At 42.1% G+C, this 19,809-nt stretch overlaps 1 protein-coding gene across 2 annotated transcripts; it reads left to right on the top strand.

Annotated features, from left to right (window-relative positions):
- The first annotated feature begins 349 nt into the window (after window positions 1-349).
- Window positions 350-9,249, top strand: KICS2 (KICSTOR subunit 2). 2 transcript variants are annotated; one of them, XM_059816868.1, is made up of 3 exons: window positions 350-425; window positions 2,512-2,800; window positions 7,510-9,249. In XM_059816868.1, the coding sequence occupies exons 1-3, from the start codon at window positions 350-352 to the stop codon at window positions 8,324-8,326; spliced, it is 1,182 nt and encodes a 393-aa protein (XP_059672851.1). In that variant the 3' UTR covers window positions 8,327-9,249. The 2 variants fall into 2 exon arrangements, with proteins under 2 accessions (XP_059672851.1, XP_059672850.1); XM_059816867.1 differs by having other exon boundaries at window positions 350-584.
- The last annotated feature ends 10,560 nt before the right edge of the window (window positions 9,250-19,809 follow it).

The following is a 19,809-nucleotide window of genomic DNA, read 5'->3' as shown; positions in this document are numbered from 1 at the left end:
TGCCCTCTGGCTTTGGATCGTCTAGCGCCAGGGCCTTCCAGATCCTCTGACTGAGGGCGACGCTGGAACACCCCAGAGCTCACGGCGTTGCTCGACGGAGCCTCCGTGGCGAGGCCCGAGGGCCCCGCGCGCGGCAGCCGCCCAGCCCTTCCACGAGCCGTGCGAGTCCCGGCCCCCCACGTGACCCCGAGCCGGCTTCCCCCTGCCCGCCTCCCCGCCTCACTTGTCACGTGACAAGGGCAGGCGCGTGGGGAGAGGCGGCGTGAGCGTTTTCCCTCACGCGGCCGCGGGGCCGGAGCCGGAAGCAGTGGCTGTTGTGGAGGCGGCGGCGGCGGCACCGCCGGGCGGGATGGGGGAGTCGATCCCGCTGGGCGCGCCGGTGCCGGTGGAGCAGGCCGTGCTGGAGACCTTCTTCTCCCATCTGGGCATCTTCTCCTACGACAAGGCCAAGGACAATGTGGAGAAGGAGCGGGAGGCCAACAAGAGCGCGGGGGCCAGCTGGCTGGCCCTGCTGGCCGGGCTGGCGCACCTGGCCGCCGCCGAGAAGGCCTACCACAGCATGACCTTCCTGGGCCAGAAGCTAGGTACCGCCCGGCCGCCGCCCCTCGCGCCCCGGGGGGAGGGATCCCTCTCCGCTTCCCCCGTCCCTCTCCGGGCCGCCCCTCGCTCACGCCCGAGGTCGCTGCCGCGGGGCGCAGCGCGCCCGTGCCGGCTCACGGCCTGCCCCGGATTTAGCTCCGCGGGTGTCGGCAGCGCGGTAGGGAACGCGCGGCAGCCGTAGCCCTGTGAGGGAATCTGTCAGCCGGTAGTTGCACAGTGCAAGGTACCTGAGGACCGTGGCCTCGGTGAGGGGCATGTCTGTGCGTCTGACACAGGTGCTGGGTCAGGAAGTGTCCGTGGGCCCAGTGAGAAATCGGCTATGCCGTTCGGGCAACCCCTAAAGAATAAGTAAGAGTGGAGGTGCTGTGCAGATGGCACAGTTGTTGTGCAAATAGGTACCTCTCTTTACTGGCTGGTAGGCTACCTACCTGCCGTTCCCAGGATTTAGCCGGAGGTGTTCCTGTGCCAGGATGCTCTGGCTGAGATTCTGGCAAAGATGAGCTCAGTGAGGTAACCAAAGGGTTAAAGCTCTTTAACGTCACAGTTCCAGGGCCTGCTATTAGAGCTGCATATGTATAAGTACATGTGTAAATACTCAGGGCTGGAGATAGCCTCCTAAAAATTGTTATTCATGTAGGTGCTGCAAGATCTCAGGAAGTTTTGGCCACAATCTTGGCTGCTTCTCTCTCTCAGTACGTGAATAGAAAAATCCCAAACTGGCACAGGATGAGCTGTCATCATGCTGCCCGCTGGGCAAAGCTGCTTATTTTCTCTTTGAACTGCAGGCTGGCATGGAAAATGGATCAAGGGATATGAGTCTGACATGTAATGCAGTAAAGCATCAAGAAAATTCTGCTTTGGTGGTGACTTGGAACTATTTTATAAAAAGGTCTTTACAGACAAAGCTCTATCTATAAGGCTGACTTTAAAAAAGTTAATTTGGTGCTTGCAGGAAGGACAAAATTGACAACAGAAGGGACAAAGTTCTGTTTGTTTATATACTTCATGAACAACAGCAATAGATGATTCTTCATCCTGCCCATGACCTGGGAGCAGCTCTTGGCTTAGGAAGGTAGCTGTTTCTCTGTGATAACAGATTCTCTGCTTTTCTGCCTCAAATTGCTAAGGTTGCTTTTGAAAGTTGTATGTGTAAAATGGATGTGAAAAGGACTATCCACCATTACAAAATTTATAAGTAGTTTCAAAATGGAACCTAAATTCGAAATCTCTTTAAAGTTCCGCAGATTCAGTCCTTGTGATCCTTGCTCCACTGCAGCTCTTGAGTGCCACAGTGGCACATAAGGCCATCTCTAAATAGAAATTATGAAATAAGCGTAGTATCTTTGTACAGTCTTTTGGTAGCATCAAAGTTAATTATCTTTTACCTTGGTTCCCATTTAAAGGTTGCTTTGCAAATTTGAGTGCTTCGTGTTTGAAGAGGTATTGTTAGAGAAATTCTCTTGAAAAGATCTGGAGTTATTAATAGCAATGGAGACTATTAAAATTTCATGATGAATTGATTCTTCTGACTTCCACAGATAACAGTATTTCCAGGTCATATATCAAAGTAGCAAAGTTAACTGAAGTCTTTTCTGAAAGGTCATACCATAACTAAGGCAGATGTGAGAGAGTTGAAGTTTTGCAGCAGTCATTGGCTGCTGAAATATGAATTGGGACAAGTGTAACTTGCGTGAAATTACATAAAGTGCTTCTGAGTATATCCTATGTGTAATCCAGTTACTTGCAAAATAATACACTGAAATTCGTTTCTTGGTTTAAAAAATACTCTGATGAAAGAACAGTTAGGAACACCTAGGGAAAAACAAGCATGGTTATATACAGTTTTCCAGTATTGCTGTTTATCTTTGCTGTCCCTGGATTTTGGTAATACCTCCATATTTATCTGAACAGGTGGTCAGTCATTCTTCAGCCGAAAGGACTCCATCCGAACCATCTACACATCTCTGCATAATGAGCTGAAGAAGGTGGTGGCGACGGGTCGCAATGCACTAGGAGGAACAGCTCCTCACTTGGAAGAGCTGCTTTCTCACCTGTCTGAACAGCTCTGTTTTTTTGTTCAGGCTCGGATGGAAATTGCTGACTTCTATGAAAAAATGTACACGCTCAGCACCCAAAAGTTCATTAACTCTGAGGAACTGGTAAACATTTTGGAATCCATCTTAAAGAAATACAGCTCAAGGTCAGTGCTTATTTGCTGGCAGTAAGTACTCAGACATAGGATGTGTGATAAATGATGTTGAGGTTCAAAGCAAGCCTAAGACTTTGCTGTCCTTTGACTGCTGAGCAACATGGCCCCTTGCATGAATTCATGCCTGAAGTCAGGGTTGGTCAGCAGCATCAGGTGCATGAAGTCTCCAAATAGACTCCTCTGCAGAAGAAAAAAAAAAGGGAGAGTGTTTCTGCTCATCATGTTCTAGGAGCCATCTTCCCTATTCCTTAATTAATACTTTGCATGTTCATATTCAGCAGTCATTTTCCTTATAAAGATGTAAGACTTCTTGTGCTTTTTCCTTAGGATTGGAGGGGAAGCAAGTCTTAACTCCATAAGGAATTCAGTAAAATGATATGTAAATAAAACAGATATTTGTGTGTCAATTTTACTTTTAGACTAGAATATATGTCTGCTTAATTCTAAAAGCTACACCGTCGCTGTTTGGTCTACCTAGTAGGGTTTTATGGTGCTCTGTTACCACTTCTCTTGAGGGGTATTGAGACCAGTAGAAGGAGCACCTCTGAGTCTTTGGTCCCTGTCATTATGGTTTCTTGAACTTAAGATCTAATAGTTCCTATTACAAGAACCCCAGGAATGTTTCTAAATGACTCTGGGGTGGGTATTTCACATCTAACACATGTGAGGCTTGAAAGTGATGAGAGTTTAAAAAAGAGAATTTTTGAATGCTTGTCAACAGACTCGAATTCTAGCTCTTTATTTTAAAGCAAAACAAGATAGCCATTGTAGGAAGATAACTTTCAAATTTAGTTGTTTTTTTTAAAATCTTTGTTAGTGAAATAGTGTCTAAGATGACATTTGGGGAAGAATATTCTGAGGTCTTATTTTTTTCATTTTTAAAGTGTACGCCTAGGAAAAATCAGAATTCTTCAGTGCTGCTTTCTGACATTCTAAATCTAAGCACTGCAGCTGACTTCGTTATTTTTTTAGGAATAACTTAGGAAAATTGCTGTGTAATTTTGCTATTTGAAAATCAAAACTAGTCTATGTGATCTTACTAGTGATTGTTTTGTAATTCTTGGTTTGTGAACCCTTACAATACCAGGCCTGTTAGTCCAAGGAAGAGTGAAACTTACATATTTTTTTCCTTGGTGCAATAAGCATTAAAGAGTCAAGGGAGGTAAGTTGTTTTGTTGTTGTTTTTTTTTAAAGTTGATTTATGTCGAACACTAACCATCGCCATCTGTTCTGAACATGAGTCAACAGCACTGTTAAAAATCTGAAAACCAAAACTGATACTTTGATGAAGTGACTGGAGACCGTTACATATGAAATGTTTTACTACGCTGTTAAAATAAATTTCAGTGATACATCTGTACTTCTAAGGCATTATTATAACCTCTTTAAAAAAAATAAGCAGTGTCTTCCTGGGAAAAACACTGATGATCTTGCTTTGGGTTAATAATCAATCTCTAAGATGGAGACATTCTAAGATCCTGTTAGAGCTCATTCAGTAGCTGCTGTGTGGTCCTCCCCAGTCATGTACAGAGTATTTCTGAAAGAAGTGGGCATAATCCTATCTTCCTTTAGTCCTTCCTTTAGTTTCTTCATATCTCAGATCAGTGTCTGGGGGCTGTTATGTTGATGTGTGCTGTCTGGAAGGCATTTCTGTTTTATGGTCTGACCTTCTCAGGTGAAAGGTCAAATAAACTCGTCCTTACCCGGTCTCTTCCCTCTGTCAATATATTCCTCACTAGTAGTTGAGGATGTGTGCCATTATTTCAGCCAACTGTGCTAAGGCCGGACAGGGCATCTGTTCTGTAGATAGGTTCTGGTCTTGGTTTCTTTCCTTTACATCTAAAAATAGCTGTTCAGATAATGTAGAGCAAATAACTGCTTGCTGGTAAAGGAATGACATAATGAATTGACTGTCGACAATCAAGTCATTGTCTGTATCTGAAAAACCATTAACTCTTCAACAGTTTAAAGCTATTTTGTTACTACTTACTGCTGACTTGTACACAGCCAATACTCGACATTTTCCTCTCTTTTCTATAGAATACAGCTGGAGAGGTAACTTTTCCTGAATGTTTTTAACTGTTGGTTTGGGTGGGATCTTAACTGAAATTATTAAAACAGCATCAGAAGCAGGATCCTTTAAACGCTTAGTATGAAATGAATAAGTAACTAGCAAACTTATTTTGATGTAATTATTTTTAAGTGTTAAAAGATTTTCATCTAGTCAGCATTTTGTAAATACACACATGCATGTGTATCTATGGCAGGAAATAAAAAGTTGTAGAAAAATGAGGCTTCTTCATAGTCTGCAAAACAAAACTTATCATCCCTCTGCTTTTGAGAATGATTAGGGGAAAAAATCAATTTTCCAATGTGGTTTTAAGTTCTTAACACTCTGGCTTATTGAAATATTGTAAAAACCCATCTGGTTTATGTGATACTGAGTTCAGTCAGATTTAAAGTTAATTGCAGGAGATAATACTGAAGACCTAACCTGTTAGTTTACTCTGCAACCATATCAAGCTTCTCAGCTGTGGCTGAGGTGTGTATTTTTGGATTAAAACAGTTTCACAAATCCTGCTGTGCAGTGAAACATGAAAATAGTTATGAGCCATGAAGCAAAGTAGAAGTGGGAAGCCGTACATCATAATGTTAATCCAGGAGACTTGGCAGTTCTGCATTAGTAGGAATTTTTAAATTGCTTTTAAGGTTGAAGAATAACCTTGGTCTGACTGCAGGTGTGTTGAATACACTGTGCTAAGTGTGCACTTGATGGGAATATTTGGAATAAATAATGTTGCATAATGCTTTTTTCCCATTCTAATACATGGCAACAAAACTGGTTTTCTGCTGAATACCAAAACCATCGGAAATATATAATGTTGACTGTTAGCAGAATATTATTTTTAGTTGACTCTTGTTTGTTCAAAGAAATGTAAATATACTCTGGACTTCTCAGCTTACCAAAGCAGCCAGTAATCATTGTATCTCTGCTATAGCAGGTAGATATGATGGTTGCTGACATCTACTGTGTACAGAAGGTGGCTGGTCACCCAACCTAGTCTGTTTGCAGAACATGGTGCATCAACTGGTTTATGATATTCATAATTTCATTTTCTTCAAATAAATTTGGACTTGCATCTTAATAGCAAATCCTTTCAAGATGTCTATTGTGGCTGTCAAAAAAGAGACACTTAAAATAGTGATAAAATTGTTAGACAAATTTCACAATTAATGTTTTGGCAAGAGCTTGATGGAAAGTCAAAGAAAAAGTAGTGAAGGGAGAGGTGATGAAAAGCCTAAAATTCTCATTCTCTTTCCTGGTCTGCAACAAAATTAAGTGTTTTGGTTTTGAACCAAGTATTTCCAAAATTGATTATACGTATTGTGTCCTGGAAGCTGAGGTGAATAATGGATTCTCTTTCACTTTCTCTGAAGATGAGCTGTTAAAGGTTGGAAGTATTCTGTATTAACTTCTTTGTTTTAAAGCAATAATAAGACCCAGGATGTTTTTCCGAAGTGAGGGGATAAATCTGTCTTTACTTAAGTGGTAACCTCATCAAGTCTTGTCTTTGAACTATTGGTTGTTCTTTGTTGGAGACCTCTTTAAGAGTCCTAAATGCCTATTAGGGAACACATTTACTAAAAAAGGCTACTTCTGTCTTTGCTGAAGACTCATTCTTTCTAAAGTTATGTATTTAGCTTCTGTAACAGGAACAGTTTTGCACAGTTTGAATTAAGTATGTATTTATCGATGATGTTATAAATTTACAATTAATTTGAATATCAAGGGAAGGGAGGTAGGCTGGATCTGTCTTTTTTTCCTGATGTTTAGAAAAAATAAAGTGAGAAGAGAAAGCTGTAGAATGTATCTATAAAATCCCATTTCATTGATATTTGTCCTAGTAGTAGTATCACTCTTGTGAATAAGATATGCAGTGACACTTCTACCTGGTAGATGAGGTGGTTTGGTTTTTTTTCTTTTTTTAAATGTCTGTTAAATTGAGAGCTGATCTTGACCTGAATTTTTAGAGAAATTGGTTGTTACAGTGTCTTCATTGTGGTACGATGAAATCCTGCCAAATGTTTTTCCCCTTCATTGCTTTTAGTACACCAAGGTTTGAAGTTTGAGACCTGGTTCATTGGTAAATACAGTTAATCATGGTTCTATTGACTAATTTCCCCATCACAATTTTATTGTGAATTTAAAAAAAAAAAGGGCTCGTCTTGGCTTCCTCATAGCTTCCCTATACAAGCAGCAAATTTATAATATAATTCCTTTGATTTAACTTAATGTCTTACTGTTATTCCAGAACTATCAAGACGTATTTTACCACCAGAAAGGATTTTAAATTGGAACAAAACCACCTGAATTTAAAGAGAAATGGTGCTATAGTAGTTCATGGATCAGTATAAACAGTGATTATTGTTGAACTGGTCAAATATAACTCCCTTGCTTTCATAGAGAAATGTCTGACAGGTGTTTTTGTCAAATATGAGGTGCTGTATGCTCATTAAAATATTTTTTCCTAATTATGTTAAAAGAACTGTTTTTAAAAATTAACAAGGTTATTTTTTTGGTTTACACTTTGCTGTGCTTTGATGTTTGGTCTTCTGTCTGTGAATTGACAAATACTATCTGATTATTACACTGCTGTGTACAGCAGTTCTCATGTCTTGAATAATGTTATGTTTTCTAGATTTCATCATCCTATCCTCAGTCCTCTTGAAAGCAGTTTCCAGCTGGAAGTAGATGTGCTTGCACATCTCTTAAAGGCTCAGGCTCAGATCTCAGAGTGGAAGTTCCTTCCATCCCTGGTCAACTTGCACACTGCTCACACAAAACTACAGACTTGGGGCCAAATTTTTGAGAAACAGCGAGAGACCAAGAAGCATCTGTTTGGAGGGCAGTCTCAGAAGGCTGTACAACCTCCGCACCTCTTCCTCTGGCTGATGAAGCTTAAAAACATTCTCCTTGCCAAGTTTAGCTTTTACTTTCACGAGGCCCTTAGTCGACAAACAACAGCATCTGAAATGAAAACTTTGACTGCTAAAACAAATCCTGATTACTTTGGGAAAATTTCTAGCTTCATCCGGAAGTATGATGCCGTCAATGTTTCCTTAATTTTTGACAATCGTGGATCAGAGAGTTTTCAGGGACATGGTTATCATCATCCCCATTCTTACAGGGAAGCTCCCAAAGGAGTGGATCAGTACCCTGCAGTGGTGTCTCTGCCGAGCGACAGGCCTGTTATGCACTGGCCCAATGTAATCATGATTATGACTGATAGAACCTCTGACCTCAACAGTTTGGAGAAGGTTGTTCACTTCTACGACGACAAAGTCCAAAGCACATACTTCCTGACTCGCCCCGAACCTCACTTTACCATTGTAGTTATTTTTGAGTCCAAGAAGTCAGAAAGGGACTATCATTTTATTTCTTTTCTCAATGAAATTTCACATTCCCTTAAGAACTCCAAAGCTTTTGCAAGCTTGAAACCTGGATCCAAAGGGTAAAATACAAACTACTTACAATTTGTCAAGGCAGTATGCCAGCCTTGGGGAAGCTTGTAGCTTTCAAGGATTACATAAATTCATGATTCTCAGAGTCTAATTAAAAAGGAACCATTATTTTTAATGTTATAAGTTCCTTTTTTTAAGCTAACAGACACTTGAAGAAAAGTATTTTTGGGTAGTGCTCAGTGGGACAACTTAATTGTGGGGTGCTAAATGGCCACAGCAGGATTTGTTTTGTGTGGTTTCAGTATGATTTGTTTTTTCAGTCCACAGCTTTGTTGCCGGTATCAGAAAGGAATATATGCACTTTATCTTAGTCCGATCGTTGACTTCTACAGAGTTTATTGAAAATGTGGTGAGGATGGAAGATACTATCTTTTCAGAAAACTGCATTGCCTGACAGGAATTCTTTCTGGGAACTATACACTGATACAAGGGAATACTAAAAAAGCGAACCTGCATGAGCAAATTTTAAATAAAAATACAAGAATCACAAAAGGCAGTATTGTTAATTATAACTTAGTTTTCAAATGGTTTAAAATTACAGTTGAGGTCTCTGACACTCTCTGTTAAGCACCAGTCTCTATTCTGAACACCCTGTGTCATAAAGCTTTGTCATTGCTCCAGAACACAGGTTGGGCAAGAACAGCTGCAGTGTGAGCTGGAAGGCCGGTATTCACTGGAGTGTTGTGACATTGTGTGTCCAGTACCAGTCATGGCTCAGGTTAACTGAAGGAGACAAGCTGAGGTTGAGCAGGTATTCTAGAAAGGATAGCTCCATGGAAAAAGCAGCAAAGCTCTTTTCAAATTTTGCTTTTGTCTGGCTACCTTAAAAGAAAAAAAGGCAGTAGGAAATGCCTATTGTAAATGAGTTATTTTCTAATTTGCTCTTAGGGTCAACCTGGATTTGTTTTCAGGTTTTTTTTACGTATGTATTTTTTTCTTTCTTTTCAGTTTTAAATAATTTCACAATTAAGCCAAATCACTTTTGGAATTTGGATTTAAATATCTAGCCTATGCAGTATGTTTACCTCATTCTAAAATGTCTCTTTCACCACTAACTCCTAGGCTCCAGGTTTGGAAAAAGTATGTTTTCTGGTTACCCTGAAAGTGCTTTATTTTGAAATGGATATTTACAAATACAATAAAAGGGTCAATTTGGCTGTACCTGTAGCCTTATATTGCATGATTCTTCTGACCGTTAGCTATGCAGTTGTGCGAGCACTTTCATGGGAATTCAGGAGGACTGATACGGGTCTGCTCTATGGTCTATGTAAATGTAGTGAAGTTAGATCTTTACTTGACACTGTGTAAGGTGTAACATCATCAGGTTTGTTTTAAAAGGGAGTTTAAGTTAAAATGCTGGTTTCTGTTAAGACTGAAATAAAAAAGATGCCATTACAGACATGGCTTTTACAAATTCCTTTTCTCTCCCACAAAAGATAACTTATCTTGCCTCTTGCTGCAAGTACAGATTTCTTTACAATCACATAAGCATGTTCTGTTCTTGAAATGTAAACTCTGACTTTCCACTTTGTGCCAAATAGAGCCTTCCATGCTTTGTTATAATTATGTGTTTGTCTGTTGTGAACATCTGTGCTACTGCCTTTCACCTGAAGTCTTAGTTTGGTGGCAGTATCGCTCTCAAAAGTTTAGAGAATGCTCTTTGCCATTGGAAAATAACATGAGTTGCAAATATAGTAGCAACTGGAGGGCACCTGGTTGTAACAGCGATACACTTTGCAGCTTGAATTGCCCTTTTAACAGGACAAAGTTGCAAATGACAGTATTGAGAGAGTTTGTGTGCTTCCCTCTGTGGGACAGTGACCTTGTAATAACATTGTGCTACTGACTTCCTCAGCCTGAGTAATAGAAAAGAGACTGTTGCCAGAACTGATTCCCAGTCTTCAGCAGTGTAATAAAATGTTGCACAAATTCTGTCTGCTTCTACAGTATTTCCCCATTGTACTAGCTGCTGTGGGAACGGGGAGAGGAGGCTGGGGGAAGAGACTGCATGTGGGTACAGACACCTTGCTCATTTCTGAGTTGCAGAGGGCATGTTGGAAGAGGTGAAAGAGAAATCTACTGCCCCTTGGAGCAGACCAGCAGCTTTTATGGTTTGCTGAAATGGCTGGAGGCTGTTCCCAGTGGTTTTTATGGAGAGAGGAAAAGGAGACAACTCTGTTCAGCAGACCTGGTGGTTTACTGCACGCTTCTGCTGCTGTTTTTGGCAAGTAATGTCTCTGGGAATGGGGAACGAATGCTAGGTGATGCTTCTGTGTAGGAAGAGGTGAGACTTGCTTTGCCCCTTGTCAGTGGTGGGGTTGTTTGCTGCAGTTTTCTCCAGAGGCTCTTGGGGAAGCAGCCAGAGGAGCCATCTGCCTTGTGGGTAAGAATTTCTGAATATTTAGGCTGATGAAGAACCAAAGGACCCATAACCATCGCTGTCCCATGGTGTGAGAAGGGAGGGAGTGGGAGAGATGTGCAGACAAATGGTGGGAGAGAATTGGGTGCTGGAGAGCGAAACTTTTGTGGAGCTGTCTCTGGGTTTCAGAGTCCCGTCCCCGAGGCTCTCCTGAGATGGCAGCCTTAAAGTAATACAAGGTGGGGAGCCGAAAATCCAGGCCATAGGAAGTGGCTTGGTTGAAAGCTGCAGGGGTGAAGCTGAAGAGAGGTAACTGCGCTAGAACTGGTATCAAATAGTTTTGCAGACTTGAGGTGTGCTATGACCAAAAACTAAGCGTGTATGGGATGTTACTATGTGTGTGAGGAATGAATATTTGCAGATTTGCTAGCTCCATGCAGACTTACATCACAGTTTCTTATTTGATGCTTTGAGGTGTTTACATTTTAAATGACAAGTGACTCCTCTACGATGTAAAATTGGCTAGGGCAGTAATGAAAACCTGCATAATTAAGGGGGGGAATGTACATGTGGATTAAGTAAAGGTGACCAGAAACTCAGGAACTGGAAAAAAATATATTCATTATTAACTTCAGTACTGGAAAGATTGATCAGTCTCTCTACTATAAGAATTGGAGAACAAATGCACTTTTGCCGAGGTGGGTAATACCCTGTCTGCCAGCTTTTCCTCTCCATCAATTTAGCTAAGAAAGATTGAATGTACTAGTGTACTTTAAAAGTCTTGTATAAATGACTGCTTTAAATGCAAGATGTAAGGATGTTTATGATAACATAATGAAAGCCAATGCTTCCAGACGTATTTAAAAGTTTTTAAAAGAGGTACTGTGATTTGATATTCTCGGTACCACTCAGATTGCACAGAATAGCAACATGGAAGCTTATCTTGTAGCAAATTTCATATACCTTATCACTTACTTGAGTCCATGAGGATTTTGGCAGAACATTTAATTTAGTATCTTTTGCCTGGAAGTGAATTTGACAGCAAATGTATTCTCAGATTTCTTACATATCTTATATTTATGTCTTGTAAGCTGTTTTCTTTTACATGCAGTGTTTGGGTTTTTTTCTTGAATAAAACATATTTCCTTTTCTCCCCCCGCTGCATGAAGACATAATGTGGGGAGTGGAAACTATTAATATATTTTGCATTGTACTGCAAAGGGCTGCAATATACTCATAATGCACATAATATTCAGGTTTTAATGTTCTAAAAGTAATGTAAATTCCTGGTATCTATTTGAATACTAACACTCAGTGTTTATCTAATTCACCTTGGGGGGGCGGGGGGGGAAGTCTGTGCTATAAATGGAAATAATTTTATGGCACTCTCCGAGTTATTGCTCTGGTCCACTCTTCATATATGAGCTTTTTGAGACACTTGTGATCATTCTAGTGGTTGTTCTTCATTTGACATCAGATATCCGAGGCTTCCTTGCGTATGGGTCTGACGCCTGCTGCTGCAGGCCAGCCTGCTGCCTTTCCCTGCACTGGGTCCCGATCTTGTAACCCAGCTTTGCTTAAGAAAATCAGCAATGTGCTGTGCTTCACTCCTCAAGTCCTCAACCCCTCTCCTTGTAGTAAGAAGAGTTCGCGCAGTGTGGCTGGCCCTGGGCTTGCGGTTAGCTCTGTGATTGCTTCCAGAAGCGCTGGCACTAAGCTAACTACCTTGGCTGAAACTTCAGTGCTTCTGCCCTGTTTTCTCCAGCAGTCCCGTTTTCAGACTCCTGGAGATGTAAGCCAGCCCTGCCAGGGTGGACGCAGCCGAGTCCAAGCACTGCTTGTTTGTTTGCTCACACTGCCTGAATCTCACGAGTAGTAAGTCAGTGTCGTGCCTGCTGAGGACAACTGTTGTGCTGCTCAGCAGGGACGGCCTTCAGGCTGCGATTGTGTCAAGGCAGGAGTTGTTTACAGGAAAAGCAGGAGAGGCTCTGGAAATGAGAATGCTGACAAAGGACAGCAATAGCATAATGCTTCGCAGAGCAGGCACACAAAATAAAGAAGTCAAATGCAAGATGGAACTGGACTTTGATTTCCTTTTCCTGCTAGTGAAGGACTGATTTAAAGAGAAAGTCTCCTTTGGAGGGTAAAGGTAACAGATTCTTTTGCCATGAAATTGTTTAAGTACTCTATCATTTTCCTCCAGGAACTGCCTCTTTTCCTCTCTTGTGCATGTGTGGTTTCAACACATTGCCTGACTTATTTTTGGAATTGCTCTGGAGCTTTTCTGGGACAGTTTGCCTGTTTTGAGTTCAGTATACTCCTAACTTTCAACCTGGTGTTGCAGCTGCTGGGTTTGTGGTAGAGTAACAGAGCTCTCCACCTTGCAGCTGGCACCTGGCTGTGCCCTAGCTGTACGTGGCAGCGGTAAGAATAGCAAAGTGCAGGAGAAGAGGAGGCAAGTCATTACAAGGTGGGCTGGGTGGATGACAGCTCTGGGAAAGACAGGCGGAGAGAAAACAGTCAGAAAACGACCGCAATGCAGACAGACTGTGAGCAGAAGGTTTTCGTTGGCCCCTCTGCGTTGCTGGCCTAATTTCACAGCAATTTATATAAATTCTATATCCTGCAAAAGCTGCGCTAGACCCTGCCTGTAGTTGCAGCTGCTGGTTTTACGTGACTACTTTAAAATAACAACACAACTTCCAGGATGGTGGTGTTCAATCTTTAGGTACCAATAATCTTGGCAAAGCAGCTGGTTTTGGCCAGATGATTAAGACAGGCTTCGCTGTATCCCATTATTAGCTGGGATGTGCTGCTATGATGTTACAAGCTAACATCTGAAGCTTCAGAGCAGTGCAATGTTGTGCTTTGTGCTGGCACTAAATTTTTGGCTCTGTGGTATATGCATCATTTGCTACAAAAGCACTGAGAGGTTTTTTAGTGTGTGCAAGTCGAATTGCTCTGGTTACAGCCATAAAGAGCCAGCGTCGCCATGATCCCGTACTGGGATGCACAACCTTGAACCAAGATCTTCAAGTTTCCTGTGGGGATGATGATGTCGTCCTCATTCATAGTGGTCCCAGGCAAAATGAGGGCCAGTGAGAGATGCTAAGGGAGGCTGGGGTTGTCTGTGTTAAACTGAATTCCCAGCCTTTGATTTTGTCTTGGAGTTAGTTCCCTCTGGAATACAAGCAGAGGAAACGCTGTCTCCCACAGTACAGAATAGCCTGATGGTCTCTTAAGCATTTACTTAGTAAAATGTCATACCCAGGTTCAACGTTATCTTTGGCGGGGGGGAATCCAAGTCAACATCTCGTTCTTCTGCATGTTTATGCAGATGTTCCGCAAGGCCTCCAGGTATTTACCTGCTCTCTCTCCCTGGTCCTGGGTCATTCTCTTGGCAAATGGGTGATGAGAGATTAAACTGCCTGAAGGGGAGAAACTCATCTATTTTCTGGGTTGGTGCAGTTATCACTGGGCTACTGTGTGAACAGTAGACAGCAGCAAAAGGACCACCCTGCTTTCAGCAGGATCAGGGGTGGCTGCTGCAGCCTGGGGTTACATGTCTTACCAATGCACTTACTGGATCTGGTTCCTTGGGGACTGGGAGTGATGCTTCTCCGAGGAGACTGGGACTGCGTGAGACTCCATATCATCTGGAGGTAAAACTCTAGGAACATACAAGACATAAGGATGAAAACTTGGGTTATGATACCATGCTTTTCATCTGAGGGCTCTAAATTAGACTTGTAGTGGGACAGCTGAGGCTGCTTTTGCCCCCAGCAGTACAGCCAGCCCATATCCCCACCCTGAGAGATGCCAGCACTTGTCAGAGGGGTGGGGTGAGGGGTTGGGAGCACTAGCAGATTTACCCTTCTGCTCTTAATCTGATGCTGCAAATCTGCCTGAACTATTTAAAGAAGTTGGCCAATTAAGTCCCATTCTAGGTGTGGAAGCCTTTTCGCAGAGCTCACCTCTGAGTAAAGTGCCTGGGGCTCTGCTGAAGGCAAGATGTGTAAGTTACTTTCCCCTTCTCTTCATGCATCCCTGTCCAGAGACAGCAAGAGCAAATTACTTTCAACTGTCATTGGCTAATAGGTTTTTGGGAGAAGCCTGTTTCTCATTTATTGTTATAGAAGCAGGGAATTAGTGTGATGAATCAAGTCCCTACCCCAACCTCCTAAGCAATTGATTTGTGCCATTTTGCCTGCAAATTTAGTGAGAAAAGCAGGAGGCACATTTCTCAAGTTGTGCATTACTTGCTCTCTATTAGGTATAAAAATAGATGGGCCTAAATCTTGGACTAGCCTAGTGGGATTTGTGGCATTATCTCCTGGTTTTTTTTTTTTTTTTGCTATCTGTGTAGACAGAAATGATACCCCAGATCCACTCATCCCTGGACACATAAGGGTTTCAATATCTAACTATGCCTTAGGTGCCTCAGGCCTATCTCCGGTTAGGAATGATTTGTTAAAATGATGGCTGCTAGATTAGGAATGGCTCATTCTAGATGCTTCTGACTGTAACTGTAAGAGAACAGTAAAAAAAATCAAACCACCACCTTATTGATGAGTTTGTAGCATTTCCAAAAAGGAGGTGCAAGTCCAGAGACTGAACTGTCACAAGTTCTTGCCATATCTATCTTTAAAGCTGTCAACTGAAATGTCTTCAGGGGGCTGATAAGGTAATAATATATTAAAAGCATAAGGCTTATGCTTCAGAGTGTAATTTGCTCACCGAGAACTGAGGAACTTATCCATCTGGAAGGTTATTCTGCAACTCTGCATTATAGGGACTTTATTATTTTATGCTTTTCATGGTAGCATTTTCTTAGGCACTTACTTATTTTTATAAGTTACATTTGAAACGAGCCAGGTACGGCTTTTTCCAAAGCTGCAGAGACTCGGAGACTGCAGAGTGGGGGTGTTAAATTCAGTGCAGGTAAGCAAATTGCTGTTTCCAATTTTTGTACCATTTCTTAATGCATAAGATCAATATGTTAAACTACATTTTTGCTTCAGTAAAGCAGAAAAACTGCCACTAGAGGGTGGTGTTAATACAAAAAGAAAAAAGCCATTTTGGAATTAGTTGCTTTCCAGGATAAAATAATTTATACTCTCCTACACACGTATAAACACGGGATAGATTTTACTGCTCTAGTCAGATTTGTTGGAATCTTGTTGGCTTTTTTCCCTGCCATGGGATTTATGCAGTTGTGTTTCAGCAGTAAACAGCAATAGCAGGTATCTAGTTTCATACCTTCATGTATATATGAATACTGAAATAATGTTGTTTCATCTTTCTTGCGAGGGACTTTTTACAGGTTTTTTTGCAATTCAATAAAAAAAAGCTTTTATGATTTTTCTGTTGAAAACTACCCATTCACTTAAAATTGCATTCCATTTTAGAAAAGATGGTGGTTGGTTTTTTTTTTTATTTCCTCCTTCATCTTTTTTCCTTCCTAAAGAGTGGGAGAACCATTCACTTAAAATTGCATTCCATTTTAGAAAAGATGGTTTGGGGTTTTTTTCTTCCTCCTTCCTCTTTTTTTCCTTCCTAAACAGTGGGAGAACTAATTTATTTTTTACCAAGGCAGTGCGGTACAATCGAACCACTGTTGAAGTCCATTTAGGGAGTGTCAGGCTAAAGTTTAAGCCTAATGCAAAGTAAGAAGGTTTTGATAGTCTAATGTGGGCAGAGCTACTGTAGTATATAACTATATATATATATGGGGTATAAAAATATATATGGGGTATAAAAATATATATGTGGTATATGGTGTATATATAATATATGGTATAACCATATGTTGTATGGTTTTTTAAATGTATATGTATGTTATATATATTTTTATATAGCGCTATATATGTGTATGCTTTTTTATATATATATATGTTATATATACATCTACGTTACAGCAGCCAAAGTAAACCATACCAACCCTGAGCAGTGGAGGCGGAGGTGCAGGGATGGGGCGGTGCAGGGGCTGGGTGGCCAGTCCTGGTCTGGGTGGCTCAGGCACCGGGGCTGGTGCTGCTGTGCTGCTTTGCTTTGGGTCATCTCGAGCCCCACGAGATGCTGCTGGGTGTGCTCAGGTGTGAGGGCTTCCAGCAGGCACTTGTGAAGCCCCACCGCTGCCCTTTGGTGCCAAAATCAGGGAGTTTCACCGATGCTGCAGCCTGCATCAACCCCAAGGAGAAGCTGCAGGAGGCAGAGGAGGGGTGCGGGGACCTCGACCTCTCCCACCTGTCCTCGAAGAGGAAAACAAGCTGATTTCATGGCACCTTCAGCACGACTGATACACGCAGGGTCAATCCACAGCGCTCGGCAGGGGCGTGGGCTTGCTGTGCCCAAGAGCTGGGTGGGGACCGTGCCCCCGGGCCATAGGAAGGGGACTCCGGCCACAAACCTGCTATATCCCGTGCTGACTGCTGAGCTTGTGTGTCACCCGTGTTTCACCCTGTGTCCCCAGGCTGGGTCAAAACCCAGTAATAATTGTATTTATTTTCCTTCTTCCATGTTGGAAGATAGCTGGGTGAAAGACATTATCTAGCCGTGAACTTTTGGGCTTCAATGTGATCTGAAAAGCGTTAGCGTGTGTTTCCCCTGCTGCTGTTTTACATCACCGCACACAATGACAGCTCTGCCAGGGAGGCAGCGGCCTGGCCTGAGCTGGCGTATTAAAACGATGATCGCCTGGGTTTTGGTTGTGCACAGTAAACGCATTCTTTTGCCATGACGATGTTGAAATCGTGGCTCTTCAGGGGACAGGACGGTGCCTTTGAACTGATATTGCGACTGCGTGTGTGGGATGCAAATGCAGTGTGTAAAGCCACCCTGCGGTGCGCTGGTTTAATAGAACAGATTTTCAATGACTCAATGGGAAGATGAAAATTTTCTACTTGCATTTAATCTTAGCCTGATAAATCACTTGGTGGGGGGGGAGGAACAGTAAAATGCATGGAATTAGTGCTCTGGCGATGAGATGGACTTGGTTTTGGAGAGCCCGTTGTGGCGAGGAGCTCAGCCGGCGGCATGAGGCTGGGAAACGTGGACGGAGGTTGGATTGAACTGCAAAGATGGGTTGGGGTGGGACCAGCTGCAGGGCAGAGCTGAGTGCCCGGCCGTGGTGGTGGCTCCTCCTCGTTGGCATGTTGGCCACTCTGTGTGTGGTTAAAAACTAACGGATGTTCATCTGGTTACTATGGCAATGATGTACCATGAGTTGTCATAGCAATGGAGCAGAATTTTTCATCAAGTTCCTGCAGGAGGGTGACGGATGCCATTTTGGGGGGCTCTGAACTTGACCGTCCACCACGTATCTTTTTCCTTGGTAGAAATGCTCGCACCCGCAGCAGACAGTGAATGTACCTGTCCTTCCAGTACCGCTAACTGGTTTTCTGTGTCCCAATGCTAAATTTTTCTTTCCCATTTAGAAAGTTAAGAACAGCTCTGGTAAGCCATAAGTTGCTAAGCCTAACCTAATTATGTGCACTATTATACAAAGTGTGTTAATAAAACATACTTCTGCTAGTGAGGCTGTTTCCAGACACTTCCTTCATCTTAGGTGAAGAGCACACACCTGTGTCTGCCCATAATAAAATTCAGTAGGACATTAGGTGCCCATTTGACAAATTAATTTTAAGCTTATCTGAAGTAAATTTGCTTCAAATGCTCCCTTTTAGTGTGGAATAATGTATGTTCTGCCTTGAAAATGCACCTAAAAAGATGCAGTATTATTTAGATTGCCTTTGCTTTGTCCTCCTTCTTGGGCTTTAAGAACAGTGCACAATCTTTTTCCCTTACTCATGAGCTATGCATCAGTTCCTCCTTGTCAGGGTTTGTTTCATAGAGGTCATCAACAGGACAAGTACACTGTATGTAAATTATATTGCTTTCAACGGTCCTTTCCTTAGGAGAGCTGGTGTAACTCCTATTTTACCCCTATAGAAACTGAGAGTGTACCTATCAGCTATGTTTTTTTTCAGTTGTGCAAGGAAGTAAACTCTTAGAGTGCAGGGCACATTCAAGCATTTGGTTTTGTGAGGATAAAAATCTCATATTCAGCATGACTCAAGATGATGGCTGTTTTTAAAAAAGAAAACATTCTGCTCATAATCTACTTTCAAAAATCCCTAAACCCTTCATTACACGTAAGTTTCTGTGCTTAAACCATACACCTCAAAATGAAACCTGAAAATAGCATTAGTGGTGTTTCACAACAAGGCGTACATGCTGCTTTCATAAACTGTCATTTGCAGGCACCAGGGAGTCTGGGAAATGGAAAATCTGAATTTGGGGTGTACAACTTAATAGCACCAATATTTCATAAGTGTTTTCAATATTTTATTTTGTCCTGTGTTTTTTTTTTTCTAAAGTCTTGGGTGTGCCAGCGGAACTGTATTTATTGCTGGGGAGCACAGGAACAATATTGGCCCAAAAACGTGTTGGGATTTGTACCTGTACAGTGCTGGGTTGAAATCTGGGTTATGCTTGAGGCTGCGTAGCTTTGGATTTAGGAAAGTAATCGCAGTGATATGTTTTAAGCCCTTTTTGCTTTAAGAACCTCTGATTGCTGCGTGCTTCAGCATGCGACTAATGTGAGGAGCTCCTGTTGGCTAGACACGCTGGAGTACTTGTTCTAGTTCCTCTAAACGAAGTCCAGCTTTTACAGCATCACTGAGACATCTACAGAAGATAGATAGTTTTTTATTTTTTGCTTGTTCATAGTTTTTTAATTACTCTCATAAATGATGTTGAACTCATTGATCTAAGAAACTAAGTTTTCAGAAACTCACTGGGCTGTGTGGTATCCAGGTATTAATTTAAGCACAAAAATGCAGCCTCTGGGTGAGGGGAACTCTCAGCTGCAAGTTGCTGGGAAGCAGCAAGGTACCACCATGTACTGGTCTTGTTTTTCCAAACTTCTCTGCATATATGCAGGGGTTCCTGTTAGAGATGGGGTATGGAGCTACATGGACCTGTAGACAAACCTGGTGCAGCCTTTCTTGGTTGGCTTCTTAACGCAGGCTTCTCAGAGCCATTAGTTTTACAAGCAGCTGTGTAAAATATGGGGAAAATGTTGCTCCATCTCATTAAAGATCTTGCAGATGTGACA

Source organism: Gavia stellata, chromosome 4, assembly GCF_030936135.1.
Source record: "Gavia stellata isolate bGavSte3 chromosome 4, bGavSte3.hap2, whole genome shotgun sequence".
Lineage (NCBI taxonomy): Eukaryota > Metazoa > Chordata > Aves > Gaviiformes > Gaviidae > Gavia > Gavia stellata.
The sequence above is the reverse complement of the archived record's forward strand: the minus strand, read 5'-3'. Positions and strand labels throughout refer to the sequence as shown.